At 42.0% G+C, this 21005-nt stretch overlaps 1 protein-coding gene across 1 annotated transcript; it reads right to left on the bottom strand.

Moving 5' to 3' along the window:
• Positions 1–1654: 1654 nt before the first annotated feature.
• LOC127574356 (pancreatic progenitor cell differentiation and proliferation factor-like protein) lies at positions 1655–9373 on the bottom strand. The gene is made up of 5 exons (XM_052023300.1): positions 8937–9373; positions 8745–8837; positions 5253–5336; positions 5063–5159; positions 1655–2823 (listed from the first exon to the last, which is right to left on the bottom strand). Exons 2-5 carry the CDS (start codon positions 8800–8802, stop codon positions 2814–2816), a joined length of 249 nt encoding a protein of 82 aa, XP_051879260.1. The 5' UTR covers positions 8803–8837; positions 8937–9373; the 3' UTR covers positions 1655–2813.
• Between the last annotated feature and the right edge of the window lie 11632 nt (positions 9374–21005).

Here is a 21005-nt window from a genome sequence, read left to right as displayed (position 1 = left end):
GTGTATCTGGCCTGCAAGTCCAGCTTTATTCTTTTAAAATTGTTACATTTATCATTGGCTAATTGTCTCCCTTCAATCTATGTGAATAAACCAATTTATCACAGCATTACATCAGTTGTTTTTCCTCTTGCCAGAACTTCCTTAATTCTCTGTCCAAAGTGTTGATTACGTGACATCCTTGAGATATGACTCACTATCAAGTTTTCTTTGGTAACTTTCCTGTGAAGGTTTGTGTTATGCAAGCTTAAAAGAACTGTATAAATGAAATATGTTATTACTTTTGTATTTTAACTGATAAGATTGCTAGGTAATCCAAATCATTATTCTTCTAGAAGTGCACAACCAGCCGACAAATAAATGCATAAATAAATAAATGTCATACCCTTGGTAGCTCTCAATATACTTTATACTAGCTCCAAATGTACTTCAGCACAATGGCTTCATTTTCAAAATCCATTCCATTTATGTCAGTAGAATGTATCTTGGAGGCAAACCACAACATGCTGAAGCTACGTTTGATGCATTTAATTCTTCTGACAAAAATAAATTTGGTCATGGATATCTGAATGCACAAACGCAAATGTCTATGAATTCTCCATCACATTCCCATCCTGACCTCTGAACTCACCTATCCCGTCTGCGTGTGCTCCTCCCCCTTCCTCCACCTTCTTATTCTGGCTTCTGCCCTCTTCCTTTCCAGTCCTGATGAAGGGTCTTGGCCCGAAACATCGACTGTTTATTTCCCGCTGTGGATGCTGCCTGACCTGCTGAGTTCCTCCAGCACTTTTTATGTATTGCTCCAGATCCCACTGTCCCAGCAAAACCCAACCTAAGTTCAACGAACAGCATCTCATCTTCCATCCAGGGAAGTTACAGGCTTCAAGATGCAACAGTGAAACCAACACTTGCAGTTTGTGTCAGAACCTGTAACATTAACTCAGTCCTCTCTCAGCAGACACTGCCTGAGCCACAGGTACTTTCAGCGTTCTCTTCTATTTCAGATTTCCACCAATTGCTGTGCACGCTAGCTTTTATTTTCTCCCTTCCTTCCTCAGTATTCATTCATCTCTCTTTATTTACACCACTTCCAGGCAGATCAGCTGCAATTAAAACCCCTCTCCACCCTCTCTTGGTTGGTACCATCACCATCTATATCATTGTTTCCCTTGGTCTCCACCCAATCACGAACTTTCCCTTTGTTCTCCTTACCCCTTCCCCTATTCTGCAACTTACAATATTCTTGTATTCCAACTTTTTCCCCAGTCTCATGAAATGTCACCAACCTAAAACATTACCTCTCTTCCTCCACGGGCACTGCTTGTCCTGCTGAATATTTCTAATGTCTTCTGTTTTAGATTTTTGGCCTCTGCAATTTGTTATTGGTTTTTAAAAGGACAGTATGGTTGTGGGGAGTGAGAAGTGGAAAAAAGTAAGCTTATGGGAGGAAAAGAACCAATGCAAATTTGATGGACTAGATCCTATTTTTCTATCCTATGATCCTATAGCAGAGCTCTGAATCAAAAGCTGAGAAGTTACACTTCAAGTTAAGGCCAATCAAAAGAGGGCACTGCACAGGTACTGATGGACTCTTCAACTGAAGCTTTCTACTCTCTTCATATAGGTAGCAATAAGACAGTTGACAATAAAACAGAAGTTTGCATAAAGTCCTTTTATTTATTAAAACATATAAAAAGTTGTACAATTATTTCAGTTGAGGAACCCACCACATTGGTCTAGAAGTCATGAGCAAGCATTATTCTAACAGTGACAGGTTTTTCTTTCTATTAACTGGATATAAACCAATTGTTAAAGCAATTGATATATATCCAGCATCGACTGACAATTCTTAAATCTTCAGAGAACAATGTGGAAGTTCAAAAGGGAACATGCTGAATAAAATCACCTCCCTGATTGTTTCATTCCCTTTAACAATCAAAGTTTCTTGTACCCAAGGCAGAAAGTTACTCTCCAAGGATAATTGAAATACATGTGGGAATAAAAATCATGGAAAAAAGACAAATAGTTCTGTAAGAATTAACTGCTGAATTTTAAAATCTAGTGCATCAATGCAAGACTGTAAGCATTTCTTCAGAGTTGAATTTACTCCCATGTAAGAAAATCCACATACAAAATAGAATTTCTCACTCTGCACTCGTATCTACGACTTTATTAAAATTAACAGAAAAAATTGTAACCCATTAGTGACAAATGTTATAAAAATAATGTAATTATGCTCTATGTTTCCATCCATACTAAAACTAAAGGCTTTTCTTAGACATGATGAGAATACCACTTACTGGGAAACTCAAGAACAGACTTAATATTCAATTCATGAACATCATTTAAACACACAAGGCATGAACTATAACACCCAGTGCATGTCATGAGAAAGGTGCTGTCAACACTGTGAGAGAGAGATACACATAATCACACAATCCAGTGTTTTATTCAGGTTAACATTTGTTTCCATGCTTTAAAATAATTATCCAGCCATGAAGACAAATACAGAAAACACCTCAAATTAAATAGTTTTTGAAATTAGCTTCCTTTGCTCTTGCTAAATCTAAATATTCATTGCAAGTCTCGAGATGCTCCATATCAATCATCTTGAGCAACTGAAGAATGATTAAATGGCAATGCTGATGATGGAAGCCTCACTTGCTTCTTGAAGTGGCCATCACCTACTTCATGGTAGATTGAAGTTGGGACATTGTCATCTCCAACCAATTCCCTGAGCCAAGAGCAACATACTACAAAGTACTGTAGACTAAAATTTAATCCACAGAAGGCAAATGTCCAAATTTCATCCTTGATCAATGATGACTGTCAAAAAGAGGAAACAATTCATTGTTTTAATAAGTTAAAATCATTCTGTTGAGATCTATAATACAGTAATTCCACATTAATAATTAATCTACTGGCAGCACTCTCTGATATAATGGTGAGGAAAGGTTCAGAGAATAAGAACTTTATGGGGTGGATTTTCTTGGCACCACTCCTTAGGTACAGTAATTTCAGATATATTGGGCTGGATTTTACAGTTAGTCACAGAACAGCTGCATTCACTGCTAACCTCAAGAAAGCTTCCCATAAAGACTTAGCAATCTCTATGACATGGACAAGTCTTTTCTGATGCTGGTTGCAATCAAATTCAATTCAAAGGAATTCCTGAATACTACAATGCCAAGATCATAAGCTACCTGAGCACCTAAATTATATTGAAGAATCCACAAAGAAAACAAATTACATAGTAAAATGGACAATCTTTATCTAATGCTTTAAATATATTGCAGATTATAAAAAAGATTGAAATGTAATGGGAGATTAAGATAGACACTGAAATATAATAAACATATTTGAAAAAAAGTCTTATTTTCAAAACCAATATATGGAAATACTTATCTGAGGGAATTACAATCCAAATATAAAATTACATTTTGTTTATTGCTCAGCAATAACTGTGGCTTAGTACACCACTTATACTGACTAACAGCTCATGCAACTAAGTATAATATTTTAAGGGAATTTTACAGTAAGAATATTTTGTAAGTACCTAACATTCTCATAAGAACACTGACATACAAGGATTATGCTGGAGAGGACAGTAAAACAGCATGCTCCATAGAGGAACAGGAAATCACTGACAACTACTGGATTTCCAAATTTAGCAGTGCATATACATTTGCCTTAAGTTGCTATCAGTTCCTAGATGTAATGATAGTGAATAGGAATAGATTTTTTTAAAAAATCATTAATTATAACTGCACTAGTTGTCTGAAAAAGGGTTTAAAAACTCTTCCTATGGAGATCAAAATCTATTTCCCACACTTACATTCCCTGCAAAAAAGTAAAGTCTGATCCACATTTGACAGACCCTGTCTAATCTTCCACCACAATACCACCTTCTCACACCACTCCCAGATCCCTTCATCCTTGGTATCCAAAAATCAATTTCCTTCTGGGATAAATTCATTGACAATCCATCCACAGCCCTTTGTGATAGGGAATTACATTTCCTTGAATAATGAAATTCCTCTTTATTTCAGTCCTAAATGGCTAAACTCTTATCCTGAGAATGTGGACCTTTATTTAAGACTCCCTAGCCAGGGAAAACATCCTCCCAGCTTCTAACATATCAAGTCCCTCAAGAATTTTGTTTGTTTCAGTTAAATCACCTTTCATTCTTCTAAATTTTAAAGTATACTCAGTTCACTCCACAAACTAAGATTTCCTAGTCTGTTATTTTACACAAATTATTCTGCTATTCTTTTGACAATATATTTCATTTTTCATATTTCCTTACAACACAAAAGGAGACAATTTCATGCCATAAGAAAATATTCTGAACATCAAATGTATGCCAACTCTCAGGAGTAGTTCAATCATTCCCTTCCGCCATTTACTTTCCCTATATTATTTCTGGTTCTCCCACCACCAATCTACTCTAAGGAAACTTTACAGGAGTCAATTAACCCACATCTTTGAGATTTGTGGTCACAGGGAGAACATGCAAACTTCACACATCCTTGCTAATATATTATCCATTCCCATATGCAACCAAAAAAGCATAAGTTTTAGAACACAGTTAACTAACACAACATCAATTCACAAAATTAAAACATAGGTTTCAAACAGTAGAAACACCTTATCGTGATGTAACATCTTTTAAAGCCCCTTCAGGATGTCCCAAAAGGCTTTAACTATTTTGGAGTGTTTGGGGACATGTTGAAAGGGATGTGAAAGGTGCTATGTAAATACAAGCCTCTATTTTTGTTCTTATGCTCCCCGTAATTAGGGTAGTATCCCTGAGAAGCACTTTAAAATCCAAGGACTTCTGAAAAGTCAGAATTTATACATCCACCACTATCGTTGATTACATCAGTTTTATGAAGCTCATCGACAAATCTCTCAGCCATTAATTTCTCCTACAATTATGATTTAGTATAGTATCAAGCAGCCACTCATACATCTATCTTAATTTAAGTTTTGACTACTTTCAATAATATCAACCAAAGACAAAGTTCACTTCGACCGTTGTTATAATTTGAAGATTTTTTTTTACCTTCTGGCAGGTAGTTCAGTGTTTATAGGGTGTTGAGGAGAGTCACTGTGCAGAAAGTTCTTTAGCCACCAACACTTCTCCAGTGTAAGAAGAAATCCTGAGCATTGAAAGAAAAAGAAATGACCAACTGGATATCAGGAGGAGGAGCTGATCACAAATTGTTTTTTTTAAAAACTCGTTATAATGTTACCTTGATGGGTTTTTTCATGCTCTATGACATTCTCTAAACTGCACGACCCACTGGACAACACACCCGTTGTGGAATTTAGTCGGCCTGGAAAAAAAATAGAAAAATTACATGGTAGAACTTGAACTTTCCCATGACAAAATATTAGTTACTGAAATATAGGTCTTATAAATATATCCATACCCACCCCCCAAGTCTGATGGATGCCTTGTGCTCAGATCTCCTCAATTTCCCCTTCCATTCAGTAAGATATATTCCACTCCTTCTAATCATTACTAATCTGAAAAAGCCTCCTCCTATCTCATTTCAGAAGCTATGCAGATTTAGCTTTAGTTAGCATTTCGATGTGAAACCAACTAAGATACTGGGCGATTAGATGGATACCACCAGGTTGCTGTGTCTAGTAGTTACCCACAATGCACAATTAGAAAGACTTGCTATTATGTGGCATATTTTAGATAGTTTATGATATCCCAGAGGGTTATAGGGTCAATTAAGTATGTAGTTAAGAATCAAAATTGAGAAACGTGGTAGCCAGTTTGTACAGAGTATTTTCCTACAAGCAGCAATGTAATAATAACCAGATAATTTGCATGTCTGTGATAACAGTTAAAAGATGAACATTGGCCAGTACATAGCTCCCCTAACTTTTCATAAGTACTGCATTTGAATTTTATACATCAATCTGAGACAGTTCAGCACTTCTATAGTTTTGAACCAGCATATCAACTTAGATTTAAGTGCTCAAGTCTCTGTACAGTGATAGAAGAGGTCCCCTGAAGGATCAGTGTGGCCATCTGTAAGGAGCCAAGGGTGACGGCGAGGTCCTAACTGAATACTTTTTAATCTGTATTTACTGTGGAGAAGGCCATGGAAGTTAGGGAATTCAGGGAAGAGAATAGTGATGTCCTGAAACATATCCACATCTCCAAAGAGGAGATGTTGGCAGTGTTAAAGTGCGTAAAGGTGAGTAAATCCCTGGGACCTGACCAAGTCTATCCCAGGACATTGTGGGAAGCCAGGGAAGAAATTGCTGGGGCTCTGACAGAGATATTTGTATCATTGTTAGCCATAGGTGAAGTACCAGAAGAATGGAGCATGGCTGATGCTGTGGTTTTATTTAAGAAGGGTTGCAAGGACAAGCCAGAGAAATAGAGGCCAGTGAGCCTAACATTAGCAGTGAGAAAGTTCTTGGAGGGGATTCTGAGACAGGATCTACCTGCAATTGGAAAGGCAAAGACTGATTAGGGATACTCAGCATGGCTTTGTGTGTGGGAAATTGTGTCTCAAGGATTTGAGTTTTTTCTCCCCCCCCCCCCCCCCCCCCAAAGAGGTGAACAAAAGGATTCTGAGGGCAGGGCAGTAGGTGTTGTCCACATGGACTTTAGCAAGGCCTTTAACAAGGTCCTGCATGGTAGTCCAAAAGGTTAGTTTACATGGGATCCAGGGTGTGCTAACTAATTGGAAACAAAATTGGCTTGGTGATAGGAGGCAGAAGGCGGTAGTGGAGGGATGTTTTTCATATTGGAAGCCTGTGACCAGTGGTGTGCCTCAGGGATCGGTGCTGAGTCCCCTGGTGTCTGTCATTTATATTAACAATTCAGATGAGAAAGTAGGTGGCATGGTTAGTAAGTTTGCAGATGACACCAAAATTGGTGGTGTAGTGGAAGGTTATCTAAGATTACAACAGGATCTAACTCATCTGGGTGAGTGGGCCAAGGAAGGCAGATAGAGTTTAACTCAGACAACTGTGAAGTGTTACCTTTTGGAAAGTTAAACAGTAAATGGCTGGGCCTGGAGAGTTTTGCAGAGTAGACAGACTGAGGGGTACAAGTACATAGATCCCTGAAAGTGGCAACACACATATACAAGGTGAAGGAGGCATTTGGCATGCTTGCTTTCATCGATCAGGGCACTGAATACAAGAGTTGGGACATCATGTTACAGCTGTATGAGACAATGGTGAAACTGTGCGCAGTTCTGGATGCCTAGCTATAGGAAAGATGTCATTAAGCTGGAAAGGCAGCAGAAATAAATGCACAAGGACATTACCAGGACTGGAGGGCTTGAGTTATAAGGTGACTAGATAAGCTGGGGCTATTTTCCCTGGAGTGTGGGAAACTGAGGGTGACCTTAAAAAGGTATCCAAAATCATGACGGGCATAAATAACGTGAACAGTCAAAGTCATTTCCCCCTGAGTAGAGGAGTCTAAAACTAGAGGGCATAGGTTTAAGTTGAGAGGCAAAGATTTAAATGTGACCCGAGGGGCAATTTTTTCACCTAGAGGGTGGTGGATATCTGGAACGAGCTGCCAGAGGAAGTGGTAGAGGCTGGTACAATTACAACAATTAAAAGACATTTAGACAGGTACACGGATAGAAAAGGTTTAGAAAGATATAGGCCAAACACAAGCAAATGGGACCAGCTGGGTTAGCTGCCTAGGTCAGAATGCACAAGTTGCATCTGTGCTGAATAACTCTATGACTATGACACAACTTCTCTTGCAAGATGTGGTAATACTCTTCAGGAAGTCTTTACAATTACTGGTTTGAAATACTCAGACAAACTCGGGAAATATTTTTGAATTTTAACACTTTAATAAAAAGGGGGAAATAAAAGTAAAATGTACACGCTCTGTTCTAATGCTGACAACACATCCCCACTTTAGGGAACTTAGAATCAAGCCTGGTTAATCGAAGGCCACTGTTTGATATTCTGGGCTCTTTAGGACCACCTTTTGCCACCCTAAATCCTATACCTGTAAATCTTGATTAATAATGCGTGATATCCAAGAAAAGCTATAGTGGGACAACATGGATTTGAGAGTTTCCGCAAGCTCTGGCATTATCATCAGACACCCAGAAGGTTGTTACTTCCAGAACATTGCTACTTTTGCGGAAAGATGAAAAAAAGTGTCTGACTTACAATTTAAAAGAAGTTCTCAAAAGATGAGGTGATAAAATTAAGGAAAGTGGAAATTCCATTGCTATAGTATATTTGCAGCGTTTCAAACTACGCAATTTTAAAATACAAATTAATTAGTTAACGGTGGAAATAAAATCCCCGGGAAGTCCTTAACGCTTTCAGCTGTTCAATTATTTTCTTAAAGCTTAACGTAAGCCTTTTCTTTAAAAAAATACATTCACTTTGCAGCCAGCAACAAAATGAAGCAAAGTCATCCCAAGTTTACAAGAACAACAAACAATCTGCTGGAGGAACTCAGCGGGCAGAGCAACATCTGTGGGGGGAATCCTGACGCAGAGTTTCGACCCGAAACGTCGACAATTCCTTCCCCTTCTCCCCACCCCACAGATGCTGCTCGACCCGCTGAGTTCCTCCAGCAGATTGTTTGTTGCACAGATTGCAACATCTGCAGTCTCTTGTGTCTCCAAGTTTACAAGAAAATCGATTTTAAAATTTAACATTAAGCAGATGGAGCAAAACGTTAGTGGTTCCCAACTTTAGCTGCGATGTAATTTAGAAAGGAAACTTACTTCTGCAATAAGGATTCCGTGCTGCAAGCAAGCAGCCAGCTGAGGGAACAGATGCCATGGTGATAGAAGTAGGATTTTTCTCCTGGTCTGATCCTGAGAAGAAAATATAAAATAATATTTTACATAATATATTATGAAAACTGCTGCTGAAATGTACAGATTCAATTGACAATTCAAAGGAGCATTACGTACCAAAATGGCAACAAAGAGAAGTCAGGACTGAAGCGGATTGCTGTGGCGCTGAATCGAGCAGTTTGCTGCCACTCAACGTGTGCCGCTTCAGTGAAGGAGTCCAGTCCGTTTTGCACAGGGCTATGCGCTGTGTGGCGCGTTGACTCTGCAAGTATTTCAACTAGCTGGGTGCACACGTAAACAACCAGTTCAGACCAGAAATAGCAGAATGCGGGACTGCAGCCAAGCAAGAGATTTCAGTGTGTCAGGGAACGACGAGCGAACCAGATCTGGATAGATTGTTCAGTCATAAGCTGAGTCACCTTGCCATCCGTCCTTTCAACACTCAGATCACGTAGCTCCCAGCAGGAACCTCTGAAGTTCACACAGCAGCAGCACGGTTACATATCAGCCCCGTTTATGTAAAACTGTATTGTTCATAGCCAGAGGGAGAAGGCAGCGTGACGGTGATTCACAGTGCAAGTCAGCTGATCCATACATCAGGAGTGGGGGGAGCTCTCTCAATCGGAAGATGCAATACTCCTGCAATCGCCCGACAAAACTTCGCTGATGTAAATGAAAATGCAATAAACAGCTGGTGCAGAGCTATTGAAAGTCACTGCCAGTTACGACTCACAAGTGTGGCAATACAATACACCCTAGATTCGAGATAATTCCCATCTGCAGAATTCCCAACTGGACCCCTCCTATCTCAGTTCTGATCACCTCATTATAGGAAGGATGTGGAAACTGGATGCTGCCTGGATTAGAGAACATGTTTTATAAGGAAAGGTTGAGATTATGAGGGGCATAGAATGGACAGGCAGCATCTTTTCCCCAGGGCGGCAATGGCCAATACCAGAGGACATCAGTTTAAGGTCAGAGGAGGAAAGTTTAGGGGAGATGTCAGAAGTAGGTTCTTTACACAGAGAGAGGTGGGTATCTGGAATGCACTGCCAGAGATGGTGGTAGAGGCTGATATAATAGGGACATTTAAAAAACTCTTTGATAGGAACATGGATATAAGAAAAATGGAGGGCTATGACTGGTAGGAGGGAAGGGTTAGATTGATCAAGGAGTAGGTATTTATATAGGTCAGCACAACATCGTGGGCCGAAGTGCCCGTACTGTTATATCTTTTTAGATCTACTGATTGTTATCTGCTGATATGACATTGACTGTCTTGATTTTTCTACACCATTTGCTCACCCTGATCTACCCACTTCTTAACTTACTGCACTCTGTTAAGAACCAACCCTAATGTTGTCATCAAACCAAGGCTATTATGTCGGGCAACTAACCTCCTGTCTCACAGAGGCTAAACATCAGCTCTCAAACACATCCTTATACCTTTGATGAGACTATGACCCTACCAATGAACATCAGGCCATTCTCTCACATTCCCTCAGGAGATGTGGCCCTGCACAGCCCAATTCTACCTCCTGCCCAAGATCCACAAGCTGGATTGTCCTGGCAGACCCACTGTTTCGGCTTGCTCTTGCCACACTGAATTTATTTCTTCTGACTTTGACTCCACCCTTTCTCCCCAGTCCACTCTCTTCCTACTTATATCTGTGACATCTCGGATGCCCTCAGCAAGTTAACACTTTCTAATTCCCTAGTCGCAACTGACTTATCTTCACCACTGATGTACAACCCCTCCACACCTCCATCCCACACAAGGGGAGTGTGAAGGCCTTCTGTTTCTTCCATGACCAGAGGCCTAACCTGTTCCCCTCCACCAATGCACCCATTCACCTGGCTGGAATAGTTCTCACATTGAACAACTTCTCCATCTCCACTCACTTCCTCCAAATGAAAGGCATAGCCATGGGAACTTGTATTAGGGTTCTATTTGGGCAACTTCAGGTAAGTGACTTTCCCTGTCTGTGTCAAATAGGGCCAGACCATCCATCTGTGACACCGGCTCAGTTTTTCTCCTTCCATTAGCACAGCCAATTCTGCTGGGCAAGTCCTACAGCCTGCAATTCACAACTCTTACATTCCTTTGTCTGTGTTCTCACTCCCTAACAACTCTCATTTCATAGTTTTTCAGATTGTAAAATACTTATTCTCATATTGAATTTTTTTTGCCCTTGCTCCACTGTAACCACTTTCACCCAATCTTGACTTCTGTTTTGAATCTCTGATTTTAATTGTTCAATAGCACTGCCCAGACATTCTACAGATTTTCCACCCTAGTTCTCCCCTTTAAGATCTTTCTGACAAAGCTATTTGTCACATGCCCAAACAGTTCCTCAAATAACTCTGTGCTATATCCTGTTTGATAATGTTCATATTGATAGTCATTTCCACGGTATCGATGAGTGAGCTTCCTGTGAAACTAAGACACAAGAAATTCTGCAGATGCTGGAATCTGGAGCAATACACAAAAAGTGCTGGAGGAACTCAGCAGGTTCCCATGGAGGGAAACAAACAGTTGATATTTTGGGCCGAGACCCTTCATCGGGACTGGAAAGGAAGAGGGCAGAAGCCAGAAGCCAGAATAAGAAGGTGGGGGGAGGGGGGAAGAGCACACGCAGGCAGGGGATAGGCGAGTTCAGGTGATAGGTGAGTTCAGGTGAGGGGGGGGGAAGGTAGGTGGGTGGGGGAGGGGGGAAGATGCAATAAGCCGAGAGGTGATAGGTAGAAGAGGCAAAGGGCTGAAGAAGAAGGAAGCTGGTAGGAGATGGCAGTGGACCATGGAATATAGGATGGGGGAGGGGAGGAGAGGAGATGGGCAGGTCATCAAGGCAGAAGAGGGGAGCCATAGGAATAAGGGAAGACAAAGGAGTTGAGGGGGGGAATGAAAAAGAAGGGGTGGGGTTACCGGAAGTTAGAGAAATCGATGCTGAGGCCATCAAATTGGAGACTCCCAAGACGGAATATGAGGTGTTGTTCCTCAAACCTGTGTCTGACCTCAACATGGCAGTAGAGGAGGCCATGGATAGACATGTCAGTATGGGAATGGGATGTGGAATTGAAGTGGGTGGCCACCGGGAGGTCCTGGTTGTTGCGGCGGACGGAGCGAAGGTGCTCGACGAAGCGGTCACCCAATCTGCGTCGGGTCTCACCGATGTACAGGTGACCAAATATAAGGGAGTTATACATTGTGACTGCAAATGAGCCACATGGAGACTGGAGCTGTAGATGTAAAAAGTCTTTATTCAGCATGACAAGCAGGCACTCTGGAAAATCTATCTCTCTTGGAGACACTCAGGAACTTAATACAGTGGGGTTTTATACTATTTAAACACAAAGAAAACAATGTGCAATTAAATACAGTTTCAATGGTTATAATTATCTACTTCAACATTTTGGATTGTAGAGAGGCAACTTTGTAGGATTACATATTTATACAATGGGAGCACACCTCAATTGACACCTTTGAATCTTCAAATACCAGTGGCTAGTCTGACGGGTTCTGAGCACAAAATACCAGCCACCCAAAATACAGTTCTCTTATTACAATGTTAAGGTATAGCTCCCTGGATATACAATCACCCAGAATATTAATTGACAAAATAAATATGTCTTGAACTATGTGCTAAATGACAGGGCTATGCCTTTCACTACATGTCAATACAGGAGATGGACACTTGATACCTTCACTAACCTCATCCTGGGAGTTTTAATGAAGGCTGATTAACATAAACATTCATTTGTTATCTTCCCCTGCATAGTTACAATGATGCAGAATCAGAATGTCCCACACCAAATGGCTGGTTTCAATGCCCTTAAAGTATCAACAGATGTTATACCATGAACAGTTTTTTTTTGAAGACTGGTTCCCATTTGTATTAATTGGCTGCTATGCTTATTCCATTATTCCCAAAAGATGTCCCGTGCCTAACAATCCCTTACACACACCCCTGTTGGCACCCTGGACAGAAATCTGTCCCAGGGAGGTCAAAATCTAAAGGAGTTCTAATTAAATAGAGCAGCAAAATGCCCTTCACTAAGGATCCTCTACCCAAATCCCTTGGCTACTACAAAAGAATGCCCTAGGTGGAACTAGATCTACACTGTCTACTGCCCCTAATTGGCTATCTACAAGAATCTAACAGTAATAATATTGTTCAGAGCACTTGACCACATCCTCTTCTCAGAGACGCTTTGTCAGGTACATTTTTCAGGTACATTTTATCCTTTCAACAATTTGAACCACCCTATTGTGGATATGTTTCAGGTATGCTCTGTCGCTGTCAGATCCATTCCGTTGAAGGTGCCGGTGTTTAAAGATGGTACCTTTGAATTCATGGCGTTTCACTACCTTCTGCTCTGCTGGCCCATTGCAGCACACACTACATCCTTTGGTCTCTGTATAAATTTAAGACTATCAGACATGGCTGTCAATACCCACCATGTGGCAAGAGGCACCAGCTGGGTAACTTAATTTGTCTCAGCTTGAGGGTCACCTGTGTCATAATAAATGAATGTCCAGGTCAGAATAACCGCAAGTCTCTTAGTAGAATCCATTGACCTGCTACAGGAGGGGTTGGGGTGTCTTCTATCTGAATGGCTGTAAGGGTCTCACCCCAATGACACTCCATAGAATGCCTTGTCGCTAGCTGGGCCCACCACTGAAAGGGGTCCAGCACATTTGGTGTTTACTCCCATCCAGTCTGGAATGATCGGCTTCTGAAATTCTGTGATGAGTTGCATTATAGTTTTACTAGATCTGGTCTCTCACAAGTATATGTCCCTTCAATTTCTTTACACCAATTGGCCAACATAATTTCACAAAATTTTCTTCTCTCACTTGGCCTGACAAGTTGGGGAACTTGGTATGTCTTGCCTCATAAGTTGGATGCCTCCCTGTGTCTGTTTCTCAATACCTTTCTATGATGATCTATCCCACTAAACATCCAACACCCAGAACCAGCCTACATTACAAAGTATAATTACTGATACATTTTGGTGTTTTCTTCATGATGTGCTGACACACTCTCTCCATGTCCTCTGCATTCCCATTCCCTTGTATCCATAGGTCTGCTTCCATCAGGAGTTGTCATGCAAAAAGCAGAGGCATGTGTTTTTTATTAACTTCCCTGTAATGAGATTGTTAGTGGACTGACTGTCACAGTCTGTCTTCTCTCTCTGGTTTCCTATGGTCAACGATGGATTGCTGCTGTTTGGCCCAGTCCCTGATCCAGGCTGAACCCTTAGTTACATCTTACCAGACATTTGGTGAACTTCAAGAACATATTCTAGGAGACAGGAGTAGCTTGAACATGATGATGCTGGAGGAACTCAGCAGGCCAGGCAGCATCCGTGGAGAAAAGCAGGCGGTCAACGTTTCAGGTCAGGCCCCTTCTTCAGGACTGAAGATAGGAAAAGGGGAAGCCCAAATATATAGGAGGGAAAAGCAGAGCAGTGATAGGTGTACAAAAGAGGGGAGACGGGGTGGGCACCAGGTGGTGATAGGTCGAGGCGCCAGAGAGCAGAGGAGATCACAGAGGGGGAGCAGTGAGAGAGGGGCTCACGAAGCTCCCGTCAAAGAGAGGAAGAAAACTTCTTCAAAGTGGGCATCCTTGAAGAGACTTGGCAGTGGAGCAGTAATACGAGAGAAACAAAGGACTGCAGATGCTGGAATCTAGATGAAAAACACAATGACGCTGGAGGAACTCAGCAGGCCAGTCAGCAGGCGGTCAACGTTTCGGGTCAGTACCATTCTTCAGGACTGAAGATAGGAAAAAGGAAGCCCAATATATAGGAGAAAAAAGTAGAGAACTGATTGGTGGACAAAAGAGGGGAGGCGGACTGAGACTGAGTTGTATGGCCTTGACCAGGTGTGTTGCCGCGGTACTGCACCTGCAGGGTAGCTGAATGTATCAGCCAGCTTGTTGTCTTTCACTGCTTCCATTAGGACTCTGGAGGTGACATCCAGTTTGCTGTGGGCCCCACCAAATCATCCAACTGCATCTACAATGCATTTGAAGTCACCAGTCAGAATGACTGGCCAGGAGACCACTAGCAATGGTGGGAGCTGCAAGGGGACAGCAGGCCATTCGTTCTTCATTCTTCAGAGCACTTGTGTAAGTTGCATCTGCTATGATGATAAGGCTACCAGCCACCTCTTTGACTTCAGTGAAGTTGCAGAGTACCCAGGCTGAATGAGAGCCCCGATCATATCAATTGCCTGTGGGACCCCACCATCGAGGGAACTGACGATAGTTGCTGAGGTGCGGTCAACTGCAGTCCTGCAAAAGCAGCAGGTTGACCTTGATCCCAAGGTTGCAGCACATAGTGCAGCACTTCTCACTCTGCACATGTCAATTGATGTGATCTTTAAACCCGTACATTTAAGGTTCAGAGTCGCATTGCCGGAGTCAGCATGGCCAAGGCTTGTGTAAACTATTGCACTTTCAATGGCCTGAAATGCAGGCTTTGATCTCTCTCAGGGGCTGAGTTCCACTGTGGTGAAGCTGCTGTCGCTGCTTGAGGGAGACCTGGGTCTCCATCACTGGTCTCTCCAATGTCTGCTTTTGCTCTGAGTTGGTGCTCCCGGTCTCCTGAGCTATTTCCTTCCCTCGCAGGTTCCTGGCTGGGACTTCTATTCTCCTGAAAAACATGACGATGCATCATTGTGTTTTTCATCTAGATTCCAGCATCTGCAGTCCTTTGTTTCACTTCTATTCTCCTTCCTTTCCATCTCTTCTGTCAGGTATTCTTCTGTTATTATTTCAAAAATAAACTTTATTCATAAAAATATAAACAGGAAATACAATACAATCAGTGTTAAGTCTTTCTATACATACATTGTGCCATTAAACAAATACATTCTTTGTGCCACCAAATGAATACAAAGAATGTATTTGTTTGCAGGCACAAAGGATGTACAGAAAGACACACAAAGCACCAAAGCCACTCATATCTCCTCTTTCAAACATACACCCATGAAGTGTTTGAGAAGTTGTTGCGCAGGACCCAGCCCCCTCAATGTCCAGTGGCAGCAGAAGCCAAGATACTGCTCCTTCCCCATAAGGCCTTTGTGATGGTTTCACTGAACTCAAGTGCATCCCTCAGTACGTCTCCTGCAACCTGGAATGTGCCAGCTGGCACCATTCACTCACAGATGTCCAGTTACACTGGAAGACCAACAAGCTTTGGGCATCAGTTTGGTTTCTCCAAACTAAAAGCATATTTGGAAAGACAAAAGAACCAAAGTGCAAAGATAAAGTCTCATTTGCAATAAAAATGAAGCCATCGATACAATGAATGTAAGTAACCAAAATATAATAAATAGTTAAAGATGATTTTTTTTGGCTTCAAGTGAGGGAGTAGAACTACCAGTGATTTAATCTCCTTTGTGACCAGTTATTTCCTTCTATCCCATGCTCTTATTCAGACAATACTACTGTTAATTTTAGAAATTGCTTCTTTTAGCCTATCTATTATTTTTAGGTCAGCTTGGTTATTGGTATTGGTATTGGTTTATTATTGTCACTTGTACCGAGGTACAGTGAAAAACTTGTCTTGCATACCGTTCATACAGATCAATTCATTACACAGTGCATTGAGGTAGTACAGGGTAAAAACAATAACAGAATACAGAGTAAAGTGTCACAGCTACAGGGAAGTGCATTGCAGGTAGACAATAAGGTGCAAGGTCATAAAAAAGTAGATTGTGAGATTGTGTATTGTCTTTATCTCCCCCTTTTTTCCTCTCTGGTGATGGAGGACACGCTCAGCCTCACCTGCTGGGCACACCTTCCTGCTCTGCATTTCGCAATTTCTACAGTCCAGGCCCCTTTGTCTATGATCTCACCTTCTAATTGCTCCTATTCACTTGTTGATCAGATAACCTTATTTACGATTTAACCTCATGGTCATCCATGGTTTACCCTTTCAGAGACATCCCCCTCCCCCTCTCTCCCTGTGGTTTAACAGGCTTCTTCTGATGAAGGCCCTTCGACCTGAAATGTTAGCTGTTTCACTTCCCAAGGATGCAACCTGACCAGTATTTCCAGCATTTTCTATTTCTATTTCTTTACCATGAACTCTCAACAAGCTTTCGGAAAGATAAATATGTTAAAAAGACGAACTGACAGGTTTCCAGGCACATGAATATCATAGATCAATGTGACACACTTACTTACTGTAATTGGTTCTTTACTAACCACCAAGTTGATTGTTCTTCAAGCCTTTATTGGTATTGGTTTATTATTGTGACATGTACCGAGATACAGTGAAAAGTTTTTGTCTGAATAGTCTCCAGGCAGATCATGCCATACATAATTACATCAAGGTATTGAAAAAAGACAGAATGCAGAATAATGTTACAACAACAGAGAAAATGCAGTGCAGGTAAACAAATAAAACTTTGGTATCTTTGTTGAAACAAAATTCTTCAAATGCTGATCATATTCAACAGATCAAGTAACATTTGTGGAGGGAAACACAATTTAGGTCAGACCTTCAATCAGAGTTGGAAAAAGTTAGATGAAAAACTGTTTTAACTTGCAGAGGGGCAGAGAAAAAAAGGAAAGGCTGATGAGATGCTGATGCAAGGAAAACATTGTGATAATAGGGGAAGAAAAGAAACAAAAGATATGTCTCTGGATGTAAATGGGAATGGCAGAATCACTATCAGCAATTATAGATCAATGGGTTCAGGCTGACAGGCAATATAATGGTTACTCAAAAGATGAAGTGCTGTGAGGAAGCAGTGTAGGATGACGGTAGTGTAGCATTTAGCGCGACGCTATTACAGCGCCAGCGATCGGGGTTCGATTCCCGTCGCTGTCTGTAAGGAGTTTGTTTGTTCTCCTGTGTCTGCGTGGGTTTCCTCCGGGTGTTCCGGTTTCCTCCCACATTGCAAAGATGTATGGGTAGGTTAATTGGGTTTAAAATGGGCGGCACGGACTCGTTGGGCTGGAAGGGCCTGTTACCACGCTGTAAGTAAAATAAAAAAAAATAACCAGCGGTTGCAGACTGAACAGTATACACTGCTTTAGGTTTCCTTAGAGAAGACCATATTATGAACAGTGAACAAGATATATCAATTGAAAAAGGTAGAAATAAAACACTGTTGCACCGGAAAGCGGTATTTGGAGTCTTAGATATTAAGATGATAGAAAGATAGGGCAAATATTGCATCTCCTTTGGCTACACAGGGAGATGCCTTGGAAAGGGGACCAGGATGTTAATAGAGAAGGGGAAGAGCGCAAACTGCAGGAACAGCACCTCATTTTCCATCTTGGAACCTTGCAGCCTAACAGCATGAATATTGAATTCTCCCACTTTAGGTAATTTTGCCCCCCCCCACCCCCACCCCCACCCCACCCCTCACCATGCTTCTTCTCTTCTTCCCGATCCTAGGCCCCCTTTTTTTTCCTCTTTTTTTTCCTCTCTCTTCTTTTTTACCCATCCCCCAGTGGATCTGCTCTCCCCTCCTCCCCACACCAGGCTATCACTATCTCTAACTGCATCTACCTATCACCGCCCTGTGCCCACCCCGCCTCCCCTCCTTTGTCCACCTATCACTGCTCTGCTTTTCCCTCCTATATATTGGGCTTCCCCTTTTCCTATCTTCAGTCCTGAAGAAGGGTCCTGACCCGAAAGGTTGACTGCCTGCTTTTCTCCATGGATGCTGCCTGGCCTGCTGAGTTCCTCCAGCATCATCATGTTTTTCAGGGGGAAGAGAATATTTGTTTTGTTGGTGGTATTAGACTAGATGTGCAAGAAATAGCAGAGATTCACAAGAACAGAAGAACAGCACAGTGGTACAGCTGGTAGTGCCGCTGCCCCACAGCACCAAAGACTCAGGTTCAATCCTGGCCTCAAGTGCCTTTTTCATGGAGTTTGCACATTCTCCCTGTGACCACATGGGTTTTGCCCAGTTGCTCTGGTTTCCTCTCACGTCCGAAAGAATTGCTGGTTGGTAGGTTAATTGGCCACTGTTAATTGCCCTTAAAATGTAGATGAGTGGTAGAATCTTGGGAAAGAATGTAGAGAATGGGGAGAAAATAACAACTATGTCAGGGGAACTTAAAAAAAAGTTTTAACGTAGGATTTATGTAAACGGGTGTTTGATGTTGGGCCAAAAGGCCTATTTCTATACTGTATCTTCCTCTGACTCTATGATTCTAAACTAGGAGCAAGAGCCGGTCACCAGGCCCCTCAATCCAACCCCGTCATTCAATATGATGCCGGCTGATCTTCGCTGGCCTCGACTCCTGTCCAATGGTTAGTTAATGCATTTGTGGCAGAAGTGATTGACATGCATTCGCAAACCCACTCTTCATGCCTCCTATGATGATTACCTGTTACAATTATTTTCATCCCACTTCTCTGGCTATTTTAAATCTCTCGATTTAACTTTGACCGTTGTTCCGCATTGAGCAGGGGTTCTTCTCAAGCAATAAACAAACTGCTGGAGGAACTCAGTGGGTCAAGCAGCATCTGTAGAGGCAGAGGGATAGTCGATGTCTTGGGTTGAGGCCTGCATCAGTCCTCACCCGCTGAGTTCCTCCAGCAGTTTTTTTGCTCCAGATTCCAGCTTCTGCAGTCTCTTGTGCTTCCAGAGGTTCAATCCCAAAGTTGGAACGTTAGCTGTTTCTCTTTCAGCAGATTCTGCCTGCCTGATATGCCGCGTGTTTCCAGTATATTCTGTTTTTATTTTTATTCACACTTCACTCTCCCATCCCCACCAATGCCAGTTGTTCCCTGATGTTCCCTGCCTGAATTGTGTGAATCAGGAATTCAACTCTTCGCTTCTGTCAGTTAGTTTCAATCCACAGGTTTACAGCTAAGGATCTGAAGCATTCTTAAGCATTGGTTTTACCAATTCATGTCGACAATGGGAATCCTCAGCTATCGGGTGATTTTTTTAAATTTCAAAAGCAGCCTTCATTCATAATAAAAAATATATACAAAGGAAAAAGCTGTGCAAAAACTTATCCATTCACAGTCATTACATTCAGTAGTGTAAACCTTTTAAAAGAAAAATAAAACATAGGACCATTGCCACTCATGTGGCCCCCTGGGGTGATCTTTTATTGTTCGAGAGGCTTCCCCACCTGACTCAGCTCCTCTGTGTGCAGTAGCAGAAGGAGCCTAAACTGTGGTCCTCACCACAGACCCTTAGCATTGGCTGCACCAAGCTTCAGTGCATCCCTCAGTGCATTTGCAATTTTCTTTATTATTCCAAAATAAACTTTATTCGCCATAAAAAACAAACTATATACAACAATAAAACAGTGTAAACCTTTACATTCATGTACGGATCAATCATTAGTGTTACCTTTTTATATAAAAAATACCACAGCACCGATGCCACTTGTGTGGCTCCCTGGGGTGCTACCCCAGTCCCATATTTACAATATTTAAGAGGCTTCCTCGCCTGACCCCGTCCCTCCCTCTCCAGTAGCAGAAGAATCCTAAAATAGTCCTTCCCCACCAAGCCCTTACGTTGGCTGCGCCCAGCGTCAGTGCATCCCTCAGCACGTACTCCTGCAGCCTGGAGTCTGCCAGTTGGCAGTATTCCCCTACGGACATCTCACAGTGCTGGGAGACCAACAAGTTACTCTACTAGGAGTGTTCTATAGGCCCCCCGGTAGCAGTAGAGATATAGAGGAGCAGATTGGCAGGCAGTGTTTGGAGAGAAGCAGAAATAACAGGGTTGTTATAATGGGAGACTTCAACTTCCCAAATATAGACTGGAACCTGCTTAGTGCCAAAGGTTTAGATGGGACAGAATTTGTTAAGTGTGTCCAGGAGGGATTCCTGACGCAGTATGTTGACAGGCCGACTAGAGGGAATGCCATGTTAGATCCAGTTTTAGGAAATGAACCGGGACAGGTGAAGGATCTATTGGTGGGTGAGCATTTGGGGGACAGTGACCATTGCTCCATAACCTTTCAAATTGTCATGGACAGGGACAGGTGCAGAGAGGACAAGAGGTTTTTCAATTGGGGAAGAGCTAACTACGAGGCTATAAGGAGAGAACTTGGGAGTGTAAATTGGGATGTCCTTTTTGAAGGAAAATGTACCATGGGGATGTGGTCGATATTCAGGGATCTTATGCAGGATGTTAGGGATAAATATGTCCCGGTGAGGCAGAGAAGGAATGGCAGGGTGAAGGAA

This window comes from Pristis pectinata, chromosome 9, assembly GCF_009764475.1.
Source record: "Pristis pectinata isolate sPriPec2 chromosome 9, sPriPec2.1.pri, whole genome shotgun sequence".
NCBI lineage: Eukaryota > Metazoa > Chordata > Chondrichthyes > Rhinopristiformes > Pristidae > Pristis > Pristis pectinata.
This window is presented reverse-complemented; position numbering and strand designations above follow the sequence as displayed.

Coding starts and splice junctions, on each gene's coding strand:
- LOC127574356 (XM_052023300.1), bottom strand. CDS start 8,802: ATGGCATCTGTTCCCTCAGCTGGCTGCTTGCTTGCAGCACGGAATCCT. Junction 5,337..8,744: donor ACGGAATCCTTATTGCAGAA/GTAAGTTTCCTT, acceptor TTTTTTTTCCAG/GCCGACTAAATTCCACAACG. Junction 5,160..5,252: donor GCATGAAAAAACCCATCAAG/GTAACATTATAA, acceptor TTCAATGCTCAG/GATTTCTTCTTACACTGGAG.